The sequence below is a fragment of the Lipophrys pholis genome (genome assembly GCF_963383615.2).
Source record: "Lipophrys pholis genome assembly, chromosome: 12".
NCBI lineage: Eukaryota > Metazoa > Chordata > Actinopteri > Blenniiformes > Blenniidae > Lipophrys > Lipophrys pholis.
This window is the reverse complement of record NC_137641.1, coordinates 9473809-9491542: the sequence shown is the minus strand read 5'-3', so window position 1 is coordinate 9491542 and position 17734 is coordinate 9473809. Positions and strand designations below refer to the sequence as shown.

General features: G+C 45.4%; 2 protein-coding genes across 3 annotated transcripts; one reads left to right on the top strand and one right to left on the bottom strand.

Annotated features, from left to right (window-relative positions):
* The first annotated feature begins 590 nt into the window (after positions 1-590).
* On the top strand, positions 591-3747 carry spag16 (sperm associated antigen 16). Its single transcript, XM_080476559.1, has 3 exons — positions 591-1635; positions 2205-2309; positions 2547-3747. The coding sequence occupies exons 1-3, from the start codon at positions 724-726 to the stop codon at positions 3192-3194; spliced, it is 1665 nt and encodes a 554-aa protein (XP_080332685.1). The 5' UTR covers positions 591-723; the 3' UTR covers positions 3195-3747.
* cUnh18orf54 (chromosome Un C18orf54 homolog) lies at positions 3617-15344 on the bottom strand. 2 transcript variants are annotated; one of them, XM_080476557.1, is made up of 15 exons: positions 15008-15344; positions 13527-13656; positions 12220-12373; positions 11207-11374; positions 9919-10063; positions 9721-9784; positions 9426-9624; positions 8109-8203; positions 7809-7917; positions 7641-7733; positions 6919-6967; positions 5899-5944; positions 5356-5523; positions 5092-5147; positions 3617-4886 (listed from the first exon to the last, which is right to left on the bottom strand). In XM_080476557.1, the coding sequence occupies exons 2-15, from the start codon at positions 13653-13655 to the stop codon at positions 4745-4747; spliced, it is 1617 nt and encodes a 538-aa protein (XP_080332683.1). In that variant the 5' UTR covers position 13656; positions 15008-15344; the 3' UTR covers positions 3617-4744. The 2 variants fall into 2 exon arrangements, with proteins under 2 accessions (XP_080332683.1, XP_080332684.1); XM_080476558.1 differs by having other exon boundaries at positions 3618-4886; positions 5310-5523; positions 15008-15334.
* Between the last annotated feature and the right edge of the window lie 2390 nt (positions 15345-17734).

Here is a 17734-nt window from a genome sequence, read left to right as displayed (position 1 = left end):
GGTCGTGAACAAGCCCAAAAAGGAGCTCTTCATTGCAATCAGGTGTGCTGCAACTGGGAGAGCGCTAAACCCTGCAGGACGCCGGCCCTCCAGGACCGAGCTTGGACATCCCTGCTAGAACCTCCTTTAGCATAGGAAACACTGATGCATCCTTCATCAAAGGAGACGAGACGAGATCATGCTGCCCAACAATTCCTTGCAGCGTTAAGGGAAACTTTTTTTTTTTTTTTACAATGAATCATTGCAGATCATGTTAACTTACCAATGCAATAAAATACCTTGAACAACTTTAAATAATCTAAAAGTCATACCACAACTATGAATATTAAGGAGATGTTGTAAAATAAACACAGTGAAGTACATTTTTTGTAAAAAAAAAAATTTGCATTCACCTGGCAGCCGTTTCACTTTAGTTCCTCAGAGCCTGGGAGCATCTTTTCCTTTGATTTCAATTCAAACCTTGTGATATTTAATATAATATCAGCGTTTGGAGACACAGGGGAAAGTTATAAATGCGCTTTTTGTAGTCCATTTTCTGAAATTTGTAGTTTTTTCCAACCCCAACACTGATGACGTCACTAATATGCGCCGCCGTCGCATTATTGTTACGTTCCATAGTGAAAGTTGATAGGAAAAGTAGATAGTAAATAAACAACCAGTGGAGGCAGAGCTCAGCGGCTGTTCCCAAGGCAACGCGTCAACAGAAGAGTTGGAGAGGACAACATGTCGGCAAGGAACAGAGAACTCGGAGCTGAGGAGGCGAAGGAGCTTTCCCTCGAGGAGGAGGAGGAGGAGGACGAGGGCTTTGAGGGGACCGTTAGGGAGGCTGCCTTCTCCATCACCTTCAAAAGAAAGCCTGCACCACCTCAACAGCAGACCGTCTCCCCCGTCCCCGAGGTGGTGGATGACTTGGTGAGGAACTTCCTGCGCAGAGCGGGCCTGAAGCGGACGCTGAGCAGCTTTCAGGCGGAGTGGTACGGCTCGGCTCACAAGAGCCTCACAGAGTCCCTGAACCCGGGAGTCTCCTTCGTCCCCGACGCCCTCACCCACCGGCAGCTCCTCCTCAGTGAGCTGGAGGAGGTCTGCAGGGAGACGGAGGAGCTGAGGGCGGAGGTGCTGGCAGCGAGGCAGAGCCTGCTCACCACGCAGAGGGAGACCGACTTCCATCGACTGCAGCATCAACGAGTCTCCGAGGACAAAGACGGGCTGAACCAGCAGCTCAGACTGCTGAGGACACACCTCATGTCCTTGGAGCCGGCCCGGAGGCAGCTGGAGGACAAACACCAAGCAGCCCTGAGGCAGAAGATGCTCCTCAGCTTACAGAGGGACCGAGCTCAAAGTACCACCGGCACGAGAACGAACACGAAAAAACACCAGACGAAGAACAAGAGGAGCATCAACAGTGCAGATGGAAGCTCGGTGAAGCCCACCGGCAGCGGGGTGGGGGGGCCTCACCTGGCCCAGGAGCGGTCCCACACAGAGAAAAGCCCCACGACATTCAGTCTGCAGGCCTCCATCAGAGGACACCGGCTGCCCATCAGCTGCATCCAGCTCCATCCACAGGAGCCGCTGCTGGCCTCCGCCAGTGACGACCACACCTGGAGGCTGTGGGCTCTACCAGCCCACACAGACAGGGTAAACACCCAGGGTAAACACCCAGGGTAAACACATGTACGCCCAAGAGGCAATGAAGGACACATGAATTGGATGACCCAATCGAAACAGGCATGAGACATGACATGAGATACGACACATTCAACAAGATGAAATGAGTTATAAGGTGGTTTGTGATGTGGCATGAGATGATCAAACATGAAATAAGTCAAATAACTGACATTTTATTCCAAGGTTATGAAAGCGTGGCAACAGCGTGATCCCCCAGTGGTTCAGTGGTGTTGAGTTCAGGACGCGGGGAGCTCTGATGCTCTGTGAGGCTCCAGACTTTGGTCTCTGGAGGCCGTGCAGTACTACGTACGCCCCAATATGTTTCAGAGCCTGAGATCATAATCGAGATTAAAGTGAGACGACGTGATGACTTTTGAAGGGAAACAGTGCAACGGGAGTACACGGGATGTAATCAGATTACAGAAGACAGGAAGAAACATGAATGTGTTCAAAACAACTTGACAGGAAGGACTGAGAAGAATCATTCTGATTGGCTGATATCCAGTGATGTCATGATGTTATTACTCTTGTGCTTCCAGGTGGGTGAGCTGGTGATGACAGGCGAGGGCCACTCTGATTGGCTGTCTGCCTGCAGTTTTCACCCTGATGGATCCAAACTTGCATCAACCAGTGGCGACGCCACAGTGAGTCTCTTCTTGTTTATTCCTTCACAGTAGATCCTGAAGACAGACCTTTAGTTGGCTCCATCATCCATCCAGAAGGTCATCGCCATGATTTGTTCGTTGGTTCATACCGTCTGGTCGTTGGTACAGACCAGAAGTGGATGACAATCTGGGGACTCTGTCCCTCAGCCTTCAGAGGCGATAACTTTGGTTGTGCCGTTTAGTTTTGCTTCACTCGGGTCCTTCTCCCTCTTGCAGGTGCGTCTCTGGGACTTGTCTGGTGGCCTCTGCTTGTTGACGCTCGCTGGTCACAGCCAGCCCACCCGGAGCTGCTCCTTCCACTCCAGTGGTCTCTTCCTGGCGTCCTCTTCTGCGGACAGAACCATCAAAGTGTGGGACCTGACCAGCCGGCGCTGCCGCCTCACGCTGCGCCGCCACACCGCCTCCGTCAACAGCGTCTGCTTCCTGCCCTCCTCCAACCTCCTCCTCAGCTGCTCAGCGGACCAAACCGTTGCCCTGTGGGACGCCCGGCTGGGGCTCTGCACCGCCACTTTCTCTGGACACCAGCACCACTGCAACCACGTCACGCTTGGCCCGGCGGCAGACATCTTGGCCTCGTGTGACTCCGCTGGTGTTGTCAAACTGTGGGACCTGAGGAAACCCGAGCAGACGTTAGTGTCTGTGGACGCCGGGCCGTCCACCAGCAACCAGGTGTCCTTTAGCCAATCGGGGAAGGTGCTGGCCGTGGCAAGCGGCGACGGCTTGATCCGACTGGTGCAGGTGGAGTCCTGCACAGTGAGCAGCCTCGCGGGGCACAAGGACAGCGTGCAGAGTGTGACATTTGACCACAAGGAGGCATCGGTGGTCTCAGCTGGGAGCGACGGGATGATCAACGTTTGGAGTTGATCAATACTGACCGAAAGTTTCAGTACTCACATTCAGAGATTCCGTACTGTGAAGTCGGCCACCATCGTCCCTGCTCCACCGAAAATCAAGTAAAACTCCATTTAGAACTTTGACTGTCGGCGCTGCTGCAGCTTAAGATCTGCGAAGAGTTTGGGGAGAAGTCGTCCTGTTTTCACTAAAGGAATCCTCTCTGACCCGGAGGGAAGAGTCCGGGTGTGAAGTGGTACTGCAGTTTATTGAAGAGCAGGTCTGGGAACGCTGACAACTTCATCACCTGCCGATAAAAAACCTGTTGCAAACTCAGAAAGCAGATTCACTGCATGTGAGAAAACGTTTGGAGTGAAAAGTAACCCACTCAACAACAACAACTCTTTTTAAATGTGGATTTGGGTTAACGTTCTTCAAAACAGAAGAGACACGATGGAGGCTGTAAGCAATGGTGAGTTTATTAAAAGCTCTGTGGGAATAATACAAAACATCGTTTGAAAGTCATTTTGTGCAACGTGGAAGATGTTTTCATCTCAAGTGGAATAAAAATACTGAAGCATTGTCCAGAGCAGAGCTCAGGGGGAGTCTTTACAAATAGAAGTAGAAGAATCAGTTCTTAATATTAAACACATGTAAGGTGACCCGAGCAGCTCGTATCAGTACACAGCTTATAAAATGTAAGAAATATAGAAGTATTAGCATAAAATACTTAGGATAATTCAGTTTTTCTTCTCCGAGCACCAGTTTGGAGATGTGATGATGATCAACAGTCCAGTTCCAAACACTCACTGCTTTCCATTTGGGCTCAAAGTTCTAATTCGGATCAACTGAATCTAAAAAAAAAATGAGAAGTACAGTGGCAGAGGAAGAAAAAGTGTGTAAGCGTTTGGGCTTTGCAGGGTTCATATATATTTTCTTTGTAGTAGTGTAGTTTATTGACTCTAATCTGATGAGTATGTTCTGATTCTGAAGGTTCTCCTGAACACGTGTAAAAACAGAGCCGGTGAGTCGTGTCGTTAAGTTTCTTACACTTAATTTATAAATATGTGTGGAGGAGTTGACATAAATATTCATCACATTCTTGTAAATTGACATATTGCAGTGCTGGAACCAGCAATAGACATTTAGAATGATGAAACACTGACAGAGGTGCAAGACGAGCCTGTAACTTTTAGTATGTGGTTCTACTACCTCACTCTGGTAACATTTGGCACGGAGCTCTGCACACATGAACATAGAAACGTGTTCATGAAGCCTGAAATCTAAATGTTTCTTCCCTTCTTTCAGTTTTGTTGCCTTCAGCATGTCCGTGAACTAAAAAGCCTTTGATTGGTTCCTAGTTTCACTGCTGATGTTGAAGGAGGTTCCGTATGAACAGAACTGCATCACATTAGTTTGGCACTTTCATTCATTCGTTCGTTCATTCCCACGCGTTTCTCTGCTCGGTTCTTCTCGTTTAATAAACTGAAACGTTGGAAGAGAAGCTTCCATCCACATCAGAGGACAACAGGGGGGAGAGAGGTCGAGTGTCTGACCGTCAGGAGAGTTCTTCGTGTTCTCCTTCACGGGGGTCCCTGCTGAGAGCAGACTAACCCCTCAGCAGACGAGGAAGAGTATCGTCCTTCATCTTCGTCCTTCTCCTCGCTACGTTTGTGTGCCGGTTCTTCCACGAGCAGCTTCAGACGGTTCAGGTGGAACAGAGCTCTGAGGACAGACGAGTTCATAGTGATTGCTCAGACGACACGAAATAAAGTCTAATGGAATCTAAAGTTTTCAATTCAACGTACAAAGTAAGTTGACCAGAAGAGTGTGTGTGTGTGTGTGTGTGTGTGTGTGTGTGTGTGTGTGTGTGTGTGTGTGTGTGTGTGTGTGTGTGTGTGTGTGTGTGTGTGTGTGTGTGTGTGTGTACCTCTGTAGTGACGGTCTGCCTGGAACACTCTGGAGTTCTGGTTCAACATCAGACCACTGCAACACAGACGCAGCTCCTGATAATCAAACCTCATGATAAAACACTTCAATAGGCCTTCGTGATAAACCCTGATATTCTTTGCGTCAGCACACACAGACGTTCTGCTCACACACGAGAGCAACCAGCTCTGCGTGAAGCGCTTTGCATCTTATACTGACCATTAACGTGGGCAAAGCCGGAAACTCTCCGAGTGGCTGCTCTGACCTGTTTCTCAGGTGTGTGCAGGGCGTCGGCCTGTGCAGGAGCTGCTGGAGGCCGTCGCCTCTGGAGCTCCGCCTCCACATCCTGCAGCCTGAACAGCATCTGCTTGAGGGCCTCAGCAGGTCCGGGCTGCTTCCAGGAGCTGCTTCCTCCAGAGTCGCAGCTCCGAGCCTGTCACATTAGAATGAAAATCTGGTCTGTCAACACAATCTAGAGCAGCTGAAGGGAGAAAATACTAGAACTGGATTGAGTTCAGTCACTCTTTTGTGGTCTGTGTATTACAACTGACGTCGTGATGACGACGCATTGGCAGTTTATCATTTATACCATCTACTTATGACAGAGCTCTGTATATTTCGCTGTGAACTGCTGGCAGTTTCAGCGGCAAAGGGAAGGTCTCAGCTGTACGGAGAGTATCTGGATCAGCTCAGCATCACTCGGAGGAGTGAAGACCTCCCTACAGATGGCGAGATGTAGGCCAGGCGCTCAGCGACCTGAAGCGAAGTCTGTGCGAACGGAGAGGGAAGACAGCAGCAGATCACCGACCTGCACGTCTCCGTCAGTCCGCCTGGAGTCGACCGCCGCTGCATCGCTACAGAGACGCACAGCAGGAGGACGGTCAGTGTGATGACGAGTCGCAGCACAGCGGGACGAATATACAGTCATGTGGATGAATTAGGACACCCTACAAAAGCCGACGTGTTTAAAAAAAAAAAAATATATATATATATATATATATATATATGGACATGTGGTGGTTTAATATCAATTTTAACACGACTGGAAATTTTCAATAATATAACTAAACAATTAAAACGGAAGAAAATACGTTTGAAAACTTTCTGTAAAATGTAGATAAGCAAAAAAAAAAGCTTTTTCTTTAGAGGACTAAATCAGGACACCCCCACATTTATACAACGGCTACAATCACACACAATGATCTCACATCAGGTGCACATGATTAAAACACCGTAACTGAGCATTGCGAAGGCCGCCGTGGAGCCTAAGACATGTAGTTGTGCTCCTGACTGTTGAACGGAGAGTGAACAACATAGTGAGACGAGGCCATCAGACAGACGATTCTAGCAGCTTGTGAGTCTGCAAAGTGGTTTAAGAAATATCTTCAAATAGTTTGAAGTCATCCATTGCACCGTCTGGACAATAGTGCGCAAGCGGAGGACATTCAAATAAGCTGGCAACACGCCGAGGTCTGGCTGTCCACGCAACTTTACCTCGTTCACCCAGAAAGCAGGATGCTAAAAGAAAATCTCCAAAAACCCTAAAATGTGACGGGACGACGAGGGGGGGGGGGGGCAACACTCGCTATTGGTGAGTAGGGTGTCCCCACTTCTTTCTTTCTTCAGTTAGAATCTGCATTTGTGTTGATATCGTTTGTTTAATGAGTGAAAAAAAGGTCAATGTTTGTTGCTATGAAAACGCTTTCTTTTCCAGAGGTGAATCAAAACAAGATGAGAGAGAGAGAGAGAGAGAGAGAGAGAGAGAGAGAGAGAGAGAGAGAGAGAGAGAGAGAGAGAGAGAGAGAGAGAGAGAGAGAGAGAGCCTCACCGAGGAAACAGGGGATGGTCGAGCAGCTCCTCTGTGTTTCCTGGACTCGCTGGGAACAACAGAACAATCAAACACGGGTTCACTTCCACACTTTGTTCTTGAGCTTCACTGAGGCGGAGCTCAACCAAGAAGAAAACGTTTCCTTTTTCGACATCACATCATGGTGAGAGATATCGTCGCCTCTTGACTCACACAGACGTCACAACACGTTTAAAGAAAAGCCTGGTTATGTTACGATAGTATAAAGTGTATTTATCCGGGTATTCGAGTCATTGACTGCATCTGCATTTGAGGATTTAAAAGATTTTCTGTTTTTTGTGTTCAATTGTCGGCGGTAATTTATTTGTGAATTGTTGTAATCTGTGCAATCATACATACTCATACTATGGGTTTCTTCATGTTAAAACCTTTTTTTTGTGTGATGATTTTAATAGAATATTTGAAGTTTAAGCTCTTGTTCAAGCACTTATCTGTCATGTCAATATAAATGTTCCATTTCCCCACGAATTAAATACGCAGATTTTAAAATATGAATAATTGATCATTTAAACAATAGCTACAGCCTGAAGTGGTTCAGACAACATTAAAGTGAAGACAAACACGTGGACGCGCCCTCTCACCAACACTCGACAGTACACTGATCGGAGTGTGTGTCTTAGCAGAGCAGAGGACGTAAACTACATGTCCCACAATGCATCGGCACAAATGCGGCGGCGCGTCACCTGGACGCGCGTCGCTCTCCGCGGCTTCGCAGCTCCGAGACAGAGACGTCAACACGTCATCCGCCTTCTGGATCAGAGACTCCAACCGGCCGTCTGAGGAGCAGAGACACGCTGAGCAGCGTCCAGCAAACCCCCTTTTCGAGTGCGAGCGGCGAGCGGGCGTCTTACCTGCGAGCGGGGCGGGCGCCGCGCTGCGTCCTTGTGTCTTCGCAGCCTGCAGGGAGATGTGCTCAGCAAACTGCAGCCTGAGATCTCGGAGCGTCAGCTGGCCTTCAACCTGCACACAGAGAGACTTCACTGCAGCGCGCTGGTTTACATACGGCGAGCTGCTCCCGTGGCGGGCTGCACGTCTGATTCTGCTGTTTTAGAGGTGAAGGAGACGGCGAGGGGCGATAGAGCGACTGAAGAGTGTCTCTGCTCAGGCAGGTCTTCGTCTCTTTATTGAGGAGCAGGTTGTGCTTCCCTCACCTGCGCCGGTGTCTGCTCAGGATTGTCCTCTTCCTCCTCCAGATCTGCAACCCAGGATGGAGTTCCAGTTTTGGGAGCTGCAGGCGGGAAAAGCCCTGAAAGGTGGAGAGAACCGCGTCAACTCCCGGGTAAAGAAAGCTTGAGGAAAACCTTCGGTCTGAGTCATCAGAGCTCCATAAGGGTTCAAACCACAAACCCTCACACTGTGAGTTAGCAGCTCTCACCACTAATTCTCCCCACCGACCTTTGGTTTACTTCACATTTTAATCGACCACAGAAAACCTTCAGCCGCCTTGACGACACGATTAAACAAAGTATGAATATAACACAATTTTAAAGATATATCTTTGATAAATACAGAAATGAAGGAGAATGAAAGTCTCGCAGATGTTAATGGTGTTTGTTCATTTTGTTCCTTTTTGTGTGTTTTTTATTATTATGTTTTCATAAAAAGCTCGATTGGAGTAGTTTTCCATTTTTTGTTTTCTTTTGTGTTTCCTGTTTAGTTTCTTTTTGTAATTTTGTAATTGTCAATGGGTGAAGAATGGAGGTAGGACTTGATAAGCCGAAGCTTCTTCTTATCTCTTTTCGAACAAGTCAAAGTGTGTTATATCAAAATGGGCTTTTTTTTTTATTTATTATTGAAATATTTTTTTCCTTTTCTTTTCCATTTGTTTCATTTAATTTTAAATTTTTCATTCGTTCGAAATAAATAAACAAATCAAATGTTTGTTTGGCAACGTTTTTCGGCAACATGGCGGCTGACAAAACGGAATAAATATTATGATGATTAATACGATTATTACGAGATTTGATTGATTTGCCGCTCACACAGTGTGCTGTCAGTATTTCTCAGCTGTTTCCACCGAGACCCTGAAACACTACAGCTTCAGTTTCTCTGTCGGACATGAACATTAGTTCAAACTAACAGAACGATTTGTTTTGAGGACGAACTGCTGAACACAATCAGTCTCACGACTTTATTGCACGGTGCTTTATTTATTTTACACTTTGGTCGATGTGATATAGGACAATAAATATAAGTACTGCATATTATACTAATAGAAAGGTGAAATAACATGTATTGACGTATTGAGTACGCAGAGTGCATAACATCCTATGTTGGAATAAGATAATAATCATGTACGTTTACTAATTAATAACTGTGTGAACGATTATCATATGAAAGGAAAATGAAAGGTTTTGTACTAAAAGACAGAATGACAGTAATAGTTGTATATTAATCTGAAGTAATTGTTCAGGCGTTATTATGTTGGGGTGAATAAACCCTTGTGTTTTGATGGTCGGCCGTCGTACCGAGCTGCTCCCAGGACTGTGACGGTGGACCAGACTGGCTGAGCTCGCAGCTCTGGACCCAGGCCGGGTGCTGCAGGTCGGGCAAGCTGCTGATTCCAGAGCCGTCCAAGTCGGCCTTGTGGCTGGTCAGCCAGTGGGGGAGGTGGAGCGAGGAGGAGGGCTCGCCCCCCCACCGAGACCTCGCCGGTCTGTGCGCACACTGTCCGAACGCAGATGAGGAAACCGCAACTTTCATTATTCGGAGTAATAGACGATGAAACACGCAGGCAATAAAGAAACACTGAAGGGAAGTTACCCTGAAACTACTCAAAGAGGCAACATCTGGTTTCACTGTGGATTCACCGGCTCGGTTTTTACACCTGCGCAGGAAGAGGAAGTTAGCAGATCTACAACTTTCACCAAAAACAAGTGGAGGAAATGTAGATTAAAAAACAAAATTAAATGAAACAAATCAAGAGAACTGAAAAAAATAAATAAATAAAATAAAAAGCACCTGCAGCTCCTGGACGGACCAGAGGGGGGCAGGCTGTGGTGGAGGAAGCAGCCGCTCCTGAGCCCAGGGGGGGCTCTGTGGGCTGGAGGTCTGAGGGAGGAGGAGGGGGGACGGAGCTGGGACGCTCCGGACTGAGAAAGGAGTCCTTGGACAAACAGACAAGATCAGTCAGAGGACAGCAGGGAGATTTACTCAAGAGACCAAACTGAAGACTCCGCTCCCGACAGATCACTGCCAATAACAACAAAACACAACAGAGACCTGGACTACCACGTGGGTCTTTCTCTTATGAGGGTAACTACCAGGTTTAAGCCTGAGTTTTCTGAACTGTGACACTGGCTCACTTCTTACCAGGATAAATCACCACAGTAACTGACTGTGAACCTCTAACCTGCTTCAGACCAGGTTATGTTCTGGATGACAGATTGAGTATAAAAGATCCGCCTCCCGACCAATCAGATCTCATTGAAAATGACCTGCCCATCTCTGATTGGTGCGGAGATCATGAGCGGAGCGCTTCCCTTTGACATAATAAAATAAATCCTTGTCATTGAGGCTTTGAAGTACGTTTTTGTTCTTGTTCTTGACTTGTTCCAAGTCTGTTTATCTCTGCTGGAGTTGCTCTGAAATAATGAGGTTAATAATAATAATAATAATAATAATCATCATCATACTGCCCTTGCGGTGATGAATTAACATTCCAACACAAAACGTGCTCTGGGGGGGGGGGGGGGGGGGGGGGGGTGGAGTCCTAAAACAACTCAATGGAAAATAGAAATTAAAAGAAGCCATAATAAATAATAGCGCCGTGTCTGTCTGTTTATATTGTCCAATGAATTAATGTTGTATAATCTCAAGCATTAACAGCATCTACAATTATCAGTCAGCATTCTTTCCTGGCTGTGTTGCTTTTGGCCTGGATGATGATTGAATTCTTCACATTGTTTTCATGGTGTCTGCTCCTCCATTACAAAGGCTGCGCCGCAGGTTTCTCCATGCCTGTGATTGGTCGGACGGAGCAAACTCCGCCCCTTTCATGCGCACTGATCAAGATGGGAAAACCCTGGGTTGAATTACAGAGTTGTTAACCTGCTTCGTAGTAACGCTTGTCAGGATTGCGAAGGTCTGGGTAAGTTAACCAGGTAACAGAGAGATATCCTGGAGATATAAATGTGTGTGTGTGTGTGTGTGTGTGTGTGTGTGTGTGTGTGTGTGTGTGTGTGTGTGTGTGTGTGTGTGTGTGTGTGTGTGTGTGTGTGTGTTGGAGGGTTACTCGTTGGTGTCAGACCTTGGAGGAAGGCGGAGGTGTGTGTGACGGGCTCGGTGCCGTCATGAGGGATGGACAGCAGTTCATCGGTGGTCATGGACAGCCGGTCACGGTTACTGCGGTGATGGAGGGAGCTGACAGGGAGGTTCAGGAAGTCCAGCTCCTTCTCAGTCAACCGCTCCCTCAGAACTTTCAGTTAAAACAAACAAGACAGTAAAGACACGTTCAGCAGGGCTTGTCATATAGAATGTTAACATAGGTCATACTGAGGCCCCGTTTACACGACAACGAATACGAGTGGATCCACAAAACTTTCTTCGCTTTTCGGGGGGGTCTGTTTACTCGACTACAGTGTGCAGATCCACTGTAGCTGCAAAGTTTTTATCCCGGCTCCTACGGTGGAAAGATTCTTTCACGGTCGCTAATCCCTCCTGCAGAGACTGACGGAGGCTACTGAGCCTGTTACTGTGCAGGCTCACCTCTCCCCCTCCCATCCCTTCCTTCTGCTCAATCACTTGTAGAAAAACATGGCAGACCTACAGTGGTACGACTCGCGGTCTGTATTCTAGTTTTATCGTCCATATAAGTAGTTTTATAGTTGAGACTCTCCCCCGATAGCATCCGATGCGTCATCAGTCCATGGGGATGTCGGGTTCTCTCCATTTCTTTCACAGTTATAGCGTATTGTTCTCTGTACACACGCCTGTGTAGTTTCATTACAAAATCAGGCAACAGCGCCCTCCCGTGGCCCGGCATAGTAACTACATGATTGTCAGTGTGTCCGCTGCTGCAGTGTAAACACACTCCTCTTTTTAACGGATTAGTTGTTGTCACATGAAACGTTGTCGTGTAAACGGGGCCTAAAGAAACTCTGCATCTATTTCTAGGATTCAGCATGTATGTCTGTAGCTCATCTTTATAAATAACTGCTGGTTGATTTCATGTGTTTTTCTAACCTTTATAAAAGCCTTCATACATATTTTCATACATCCAACCTCCTTGAGCTTTATTGTAGGAGCCAATGAGTGACTCACCGTCTTTATTCCGCAGTGTACTGAGTCTGAGTCGACTCGACGTGGAAAGCGTGTTGTGAGCTCGAACCGCTCCTGCCAGCGAGTCTCCGTGCCGACGACTCCTCTCAAAGTCTAAGATGTAGGCGTCCAGAGCAGCCGAGGCCGAATCATAAACCTGAGAGCCACCGGTGGGGGTTTTATAAGAGAAGACCTCAAACTCAGAAAGCAAAACAAGCTGAACTCAACTCTCATCCTTGATGAGTGGACTTAACACCCTCTCTGACACATAGCCAATGACGTGCATAAAAACGTCACATTTTTAACCGTCCACTGACAAATGGTCCACATATCTGTAAGTATATGTGAGCACACACACTTGGCATGAAGCCACTGACAGTTTATAAGAATCAAACTGAATCCAGGACATAAGAGCGTTCACAGAGGACGAGACACTGACGTGTTGTCAAGGTAAACAAGTGCAATTACATAGGACACGCTCCCTCCACCTTCCACAATGAATTGATCTTTGACTGAAAAACACTGCTGAGCTGTTAAAACACAGGCTGCTGATCAGTGGAAAGACTGAGACCACAAAGAACGGATGGATATTTGATAACAAACAACTGTACAGAGAGAAGATAAGTACAAAAAATTCTGACTGTAATTCTATCTAGAACTGGAACTATGGAAATGCTCTGTTACGGAAATGTACCCTCTACCTGGCGACACAAAGAGACTTCAAACAGGCCAAACCACCAAACAGATGTTAAGGATTTTGAAGAAAATATTGATTTTTAAACAAATTTCCTATAAGTAGTGAACACAACACAACACTCGAGCTGAGATAACAGTCATTCTGTCATGAAAGCTGGCAAACGGGCATTAGCCTCAGAGCCATGCTGTCAGGGTGAATTAGTAAAAACATGCATAATAGAAAAGTTATAGATGTTTTTAAGACACTAACTGTATTTTGCGCCAGAAAGTATCATCAGAAATTGGTTTTATGTTGAGATCTTAGTAATTTCCTGTCCCAATTGTTTGATTTTGTGAAAACAAAGACATTTTCACGACGTATACTCTGCGCCACAACAAAGGAAAACTTCAAAATTAGAATTTAAAGGTTATTATTGCATTATTGTACCCGCCCAGCCCATTCAAGACGAAACTGGGCTGTATGTGGAACCTGAACTGAAATGTGTTTATTAAGTCCTGCTGTCAGGACTTAATAAAGCCCGATTCTCGCTTATCGTAGGGCTGTTGGATGAAAGAACAATTAAAAAGAGATGACAAGTCCAGAGAGAAGATGCGACGTGTTGATGTGGCTTCACCTTGTCTCTGTATGTGAAGCTGCTCTCGTCAGGCCTCAGGCTGCTCCTCAGGTGGCCTGAACTCGACAGCAGGGAGGTCACCGTCGACTCCGGAGACAAAGACTCACCCAGCAGGTCGCTGGACTCCATCCTGAGAGAGAAAGCAGGTCCAGACCTCAGCCAGAACAACCGTCACGTCACAGAGGAAGCGGTCTTTAGTCTGTCAAAGCTTTCAGTGAAACAATCAAATGCTAAACGATTTTGTTTCACACTCGGTATGAAGAGAGAAAAGTACAACCATTACACAAGCAAGTCCAAAACTGCTAAAAAATAAATAAATAAATCACACAGAATTGATAATTTCCTTTTAAATAAACGTCAAAACTCTTTAGAAGCCTTAAATGTCTACAAACCTGCTCTGATAAAAGAATAAAGAATGAGAATGAACACACACACACACACACACACACACACACACACACACACACACACACACACACACACACACACACACACACACTTTCCGTCTTTGTTGTTCCGAGTTATTCATCAATCTCTGTGTTGTTTAAAGCGGTTTAATAAGTTGGCCGTAGCTTTGTTCTTTTCAGAGTCGCATTTGATTCTGTTTCATTTATCTTTGTTTTCATGAATTCTGAAAACATCTCATAAAAGAGAATATCATCGACCAGCTAACTATTTCTTTGGTTTTTACAGAATTTATAAACACAAGTAATGTTCAATCATATTTTGTGGTTGAAAAAAAAAAAAAGCAAATCCCATTAAATGTAGTAATATTTTACGGTTGTTATCCTTCATCTTGTTATAGTTCTGTTTTCTCTTGTGTGCATCAATGGATCTACTGCATGTGTATATATATTACACTTTAAGTGTCTGTTATATACTGTAATTCAATACGAATTTCTTGCTGGGATGAAAGTAACGTATTTCTTGTCCATTTTATTATTGTACCAACCTGAGAGTTGAAATAATAAAGAATGAAACTGAAAAGGTTTGAAATATTCCAGTTCATCTGCCATAAATGTAAAATATTGAAGTTTCAATGTATTAACGAAAAAATGTTCACCTTTGTATCTATATATATATTTTGACCTGTCTGATCTTTATTTATTTCTTCCTCCGGGGTTTATGGTTGTTAATCGGGTGTGTTTGAAAGTCATTTTCAGTCTTTCCTTCACAGATTGTCTCTTATGTTGTGTTTATGTTTGTTTGCTCACGTGATGAGTCTATCCAACAGTTAAAAAGCAACACAAAAACAGTTTATAACCTTTAGAATGAGCTGTTTCTAACAGTTTTCTAACAGTTTAATCAGGAGTGTAGTTTGAAGTTTCTCTTTGTGTTTTAAACTATTTTAAACAGCTGAAAACTTCAACTGAGTATGTTCAATACAGATGTCAAAAGTTTAGCTTCACAGCATTGCGACGCTATAAAACAGCAAACTGAAACAGAGTTTGAACCTGGCGGTCTTTATTGAAAGCACATACTTGGATGATTGGAGGTAAAAGTCTTGTTTCGGGAGTTTTGGTGGCTCAGCTGCTCCCAGCTTGACATTCAAGCCTCCCGGGTGAAGCTCGCTGTTAGCCCGGTTAGCTCCGCTCGCTGCTGTACAATCAGTATAACCCGGAAGTCTTCCTGGAGCCACATCGCTTCTCACGCTTACAGCTCCGACAACTCATTCCGTTCATAGTTATCCCGACGAAAGAACGTCTCCTGTTGTGCTGTGATACTTGTGAAGAACTTCTGTAACTGCTGAAGGAAATCTCTGTCGTTTACTTTGGTCTTGTTCGACGGTTGATGCTGGATGTTGCAATGAATGGACCTGCTCTATCGCCCCCTGCCGGAGCGGAGCGGACCTTGCACCTTCACATTGGCAGCTCAAACTCCCGGCAAACTCTCTCTGGGTGCGTGGGAATAGTCCCTCCTATCTCGTTTCCTATCCACTTTTCCTTAACCCTGTGGATAACGTTAAGGGATTAAGGAAAGGTGTTAAGACACTTCTGAAAGGAGTTAGGAAAAGACGATCACGTTGTTTTGACAAGCACCTGCACGAGGTGACGTAATAATCGATATCTGCGAAGGTGAGTGACATCTGCTGTGGTGAAAAAACTACACATTTCAGAAAATGGACGACTAAAAGAGCATTTCTAACATTTTGCCCTGTGCCTCTAATCACTGATATAATCTCAAATATCACAAGATTTAAATTGAAATCAAAGGAAAAGAGGCCACCAGGCCCCGAGGAACAAAAGTGAAAAGGCTGCCAGGTGAATTAATAACCAATGCAAACTGAGAATAGGCCGCACAAAAACTTTACTGTGTTCGTTTTACAACATCCACATAACATTCATAGTTGGGATATGGGTTTTATATTATTTAAAGTTGCTCAAGGCAGATTATTGCATTGGTAACTTGCATGATCTGCGTTACTATTCAGCCATCTTGAGTTTCCCTGAACGCTCGGATGAGTGGGTCCCTTTAAATGTTGTCACCCCAAGGAATTGTGTGCCAGCATTATCTCGTCACCTTTGGTGTAGGATGCACAAGTTTTTCCTAGGCTAAAGGAGGTTATAAAGGAAGCATTGAGCCTCCTTTTCTTAGCTCTTAGAGAATTCGAATGTTCCTAAACACTTCCGGGGGTTAAGGAAAAGTGGATAGGAAACGAGATAGGAGGGACTATTCAAACACACCCTCTGTCTCATGCTAACTCCGCACAGACAGGCAGACAGGTAGAGAGAGGTAGAGAGAGAGGCCCCTGGGCTTAACTGATGTCAATCTCCTAGTAAAGAAAGAAAAAAAACAAATAATGAGTGTTGACTCATGCGGATCATGCTAAGTTATGTGGCCTGTTGTGGTCCATGTTGACCCGAGGTCTCAAAGCAACCCTGCATGTTTTCCATGTCGCCCGTCTTTAACACACCTGAATGTCCTGGTGGTTCACCACCACATTCAGCACTAAGCCTGATAACGAGCCACTCATTGCAATCAGCCTTGTTGAAAGAGGGAGACGTGGAAAACATGCAGTGCTGCGGCCCTCCTGGATCTGAGTTTGACACCCCTGACGTAGACGAATGTGGATGAATATGGACTCGTGGTTTATGTGGATCTCTAGTCTTGTTTCCACTGTGCAATACGTCACGGTACCAGTGGCGGATTTTGCTATGAGCGAAGTGAGCAGTCGCCAAGGGTGCAATCTATTTCAGGGGTGCACCGTGCACCACAGGAAATTAGAACGTGATAGTATAGTGACGTGTGTGAACAACAACGAGAGGGTTTATACGGCCGATGAGAAAGCTAAATATTGCGGGTTTGTCCAGAGTGACGATCATCACTATCAATCAGTAGACGGCTGCGTTGTGGCTTCTCCTTATGGAACCGTACCAATGTACTGGGTACCTCAACAGAGGGGTTAAGGAATATGGTAACGGTTCGGTACAGTACTTTCGGTACCATCCAGAACTTTTATCAGTGGAAACACATAAAAACCTGTACCCTTACAGGCCCATACTGCGCAGTGGAAAGGCTTTCGTGGACTGTTGTGGTTCATGTATGGAGATTCATGTGGTTCATGTGTTCATTGTGCTGCAGGCCCTTTAACCCGGAGCTGTGACGTCACAGGAGTTGACACAGAGTGGTAAACAGAGTGCTCACTCCACACCATAAACACTGAGCCTAGACTGTAATAAAGGCTTTGTATTCGGTCTACTAATTTAGTTTAGATATTAGACTGAACGTGTAAACGTTTAATGGTGTATCTATAGATACAAACAAAAGTTACTCAGTTATATCAGTTTATGAGCACACGAGCAGAGCAGAGAGCAGCTGACAGTGCTGAGAGGACACACATTTTACACAAGTGATCCAAATCTTACTATTATTCTGACTTCTTCCACGCCGTGCTATTTCTTTGGCAATCTTTAACCGATTTGAACCGTTCGAATATTAAAAAAGTGAAGCTTGTTCATGAAAGGAGTGATATGCTGTGTGCTTTTTATATCTTTAACTGTTTCCCGATGAACTTTAAAAAAAAAAAAAAAAAACTGTGGATCAAAGGAGATCAGCTTTATTCAGACTTCAGCATTCACACTTGTATTTTCTTCTGGAATTGCGAACATCAAGTTAAAAATAGTTAAAAACACTGGTCTGAATGGATGTAAGCTTTGGTCAATAGAGACAATTCTCTGCTGGTAATGAGGCTGTTTTCATTACAGGGA

Bases quoted from the DNA above. Each gene is read 5' to 3' on its own strand.
- cUnh18orf54 (XM_080476557.1), bottom strand. From the start codon at position 13,655: ATGGAGTCCAGCGACCTGCTGGGTGAGTCTTTGTCTCCGGAGTCGACG. The intron at 11,375-12,219 runs GTGAGTCACTCA...TTTAACTGAAAG, and splicing joins TACACTGCGGAATAAAGACG to TTCTGAGGGAGCGGTTGACT. The intron at 5,524-5,898 runs GTCGGTGATCTG...CTAATGTGACAG, and splicing joins GGACTGACGGAGACGTGCAG to GCTCGGAGCTGCGACTCTGG.
- spag16 (XM_080476559.1), top strand. From the start codon at position 724: ATGTCGGCAAGGAACAGAGAACTCGGAGCTGAGGAGGCGAAGGAGCTT. The intron at 1,636-2,204 runs GTAAACACCCAG...TTGTGCTTCCAG, and splicing joins TACCAGCCCACACAGACAGG to GTGGGTGAGCTGGTGATGAC. The intron at 2,310-2,546 runs GTGAGTCTCTTC...TCCCTCTTGCAG, and splicing joins CAACCAGTGGCGACGCCACA to GTGCGTCTCTGGGACTTGTC.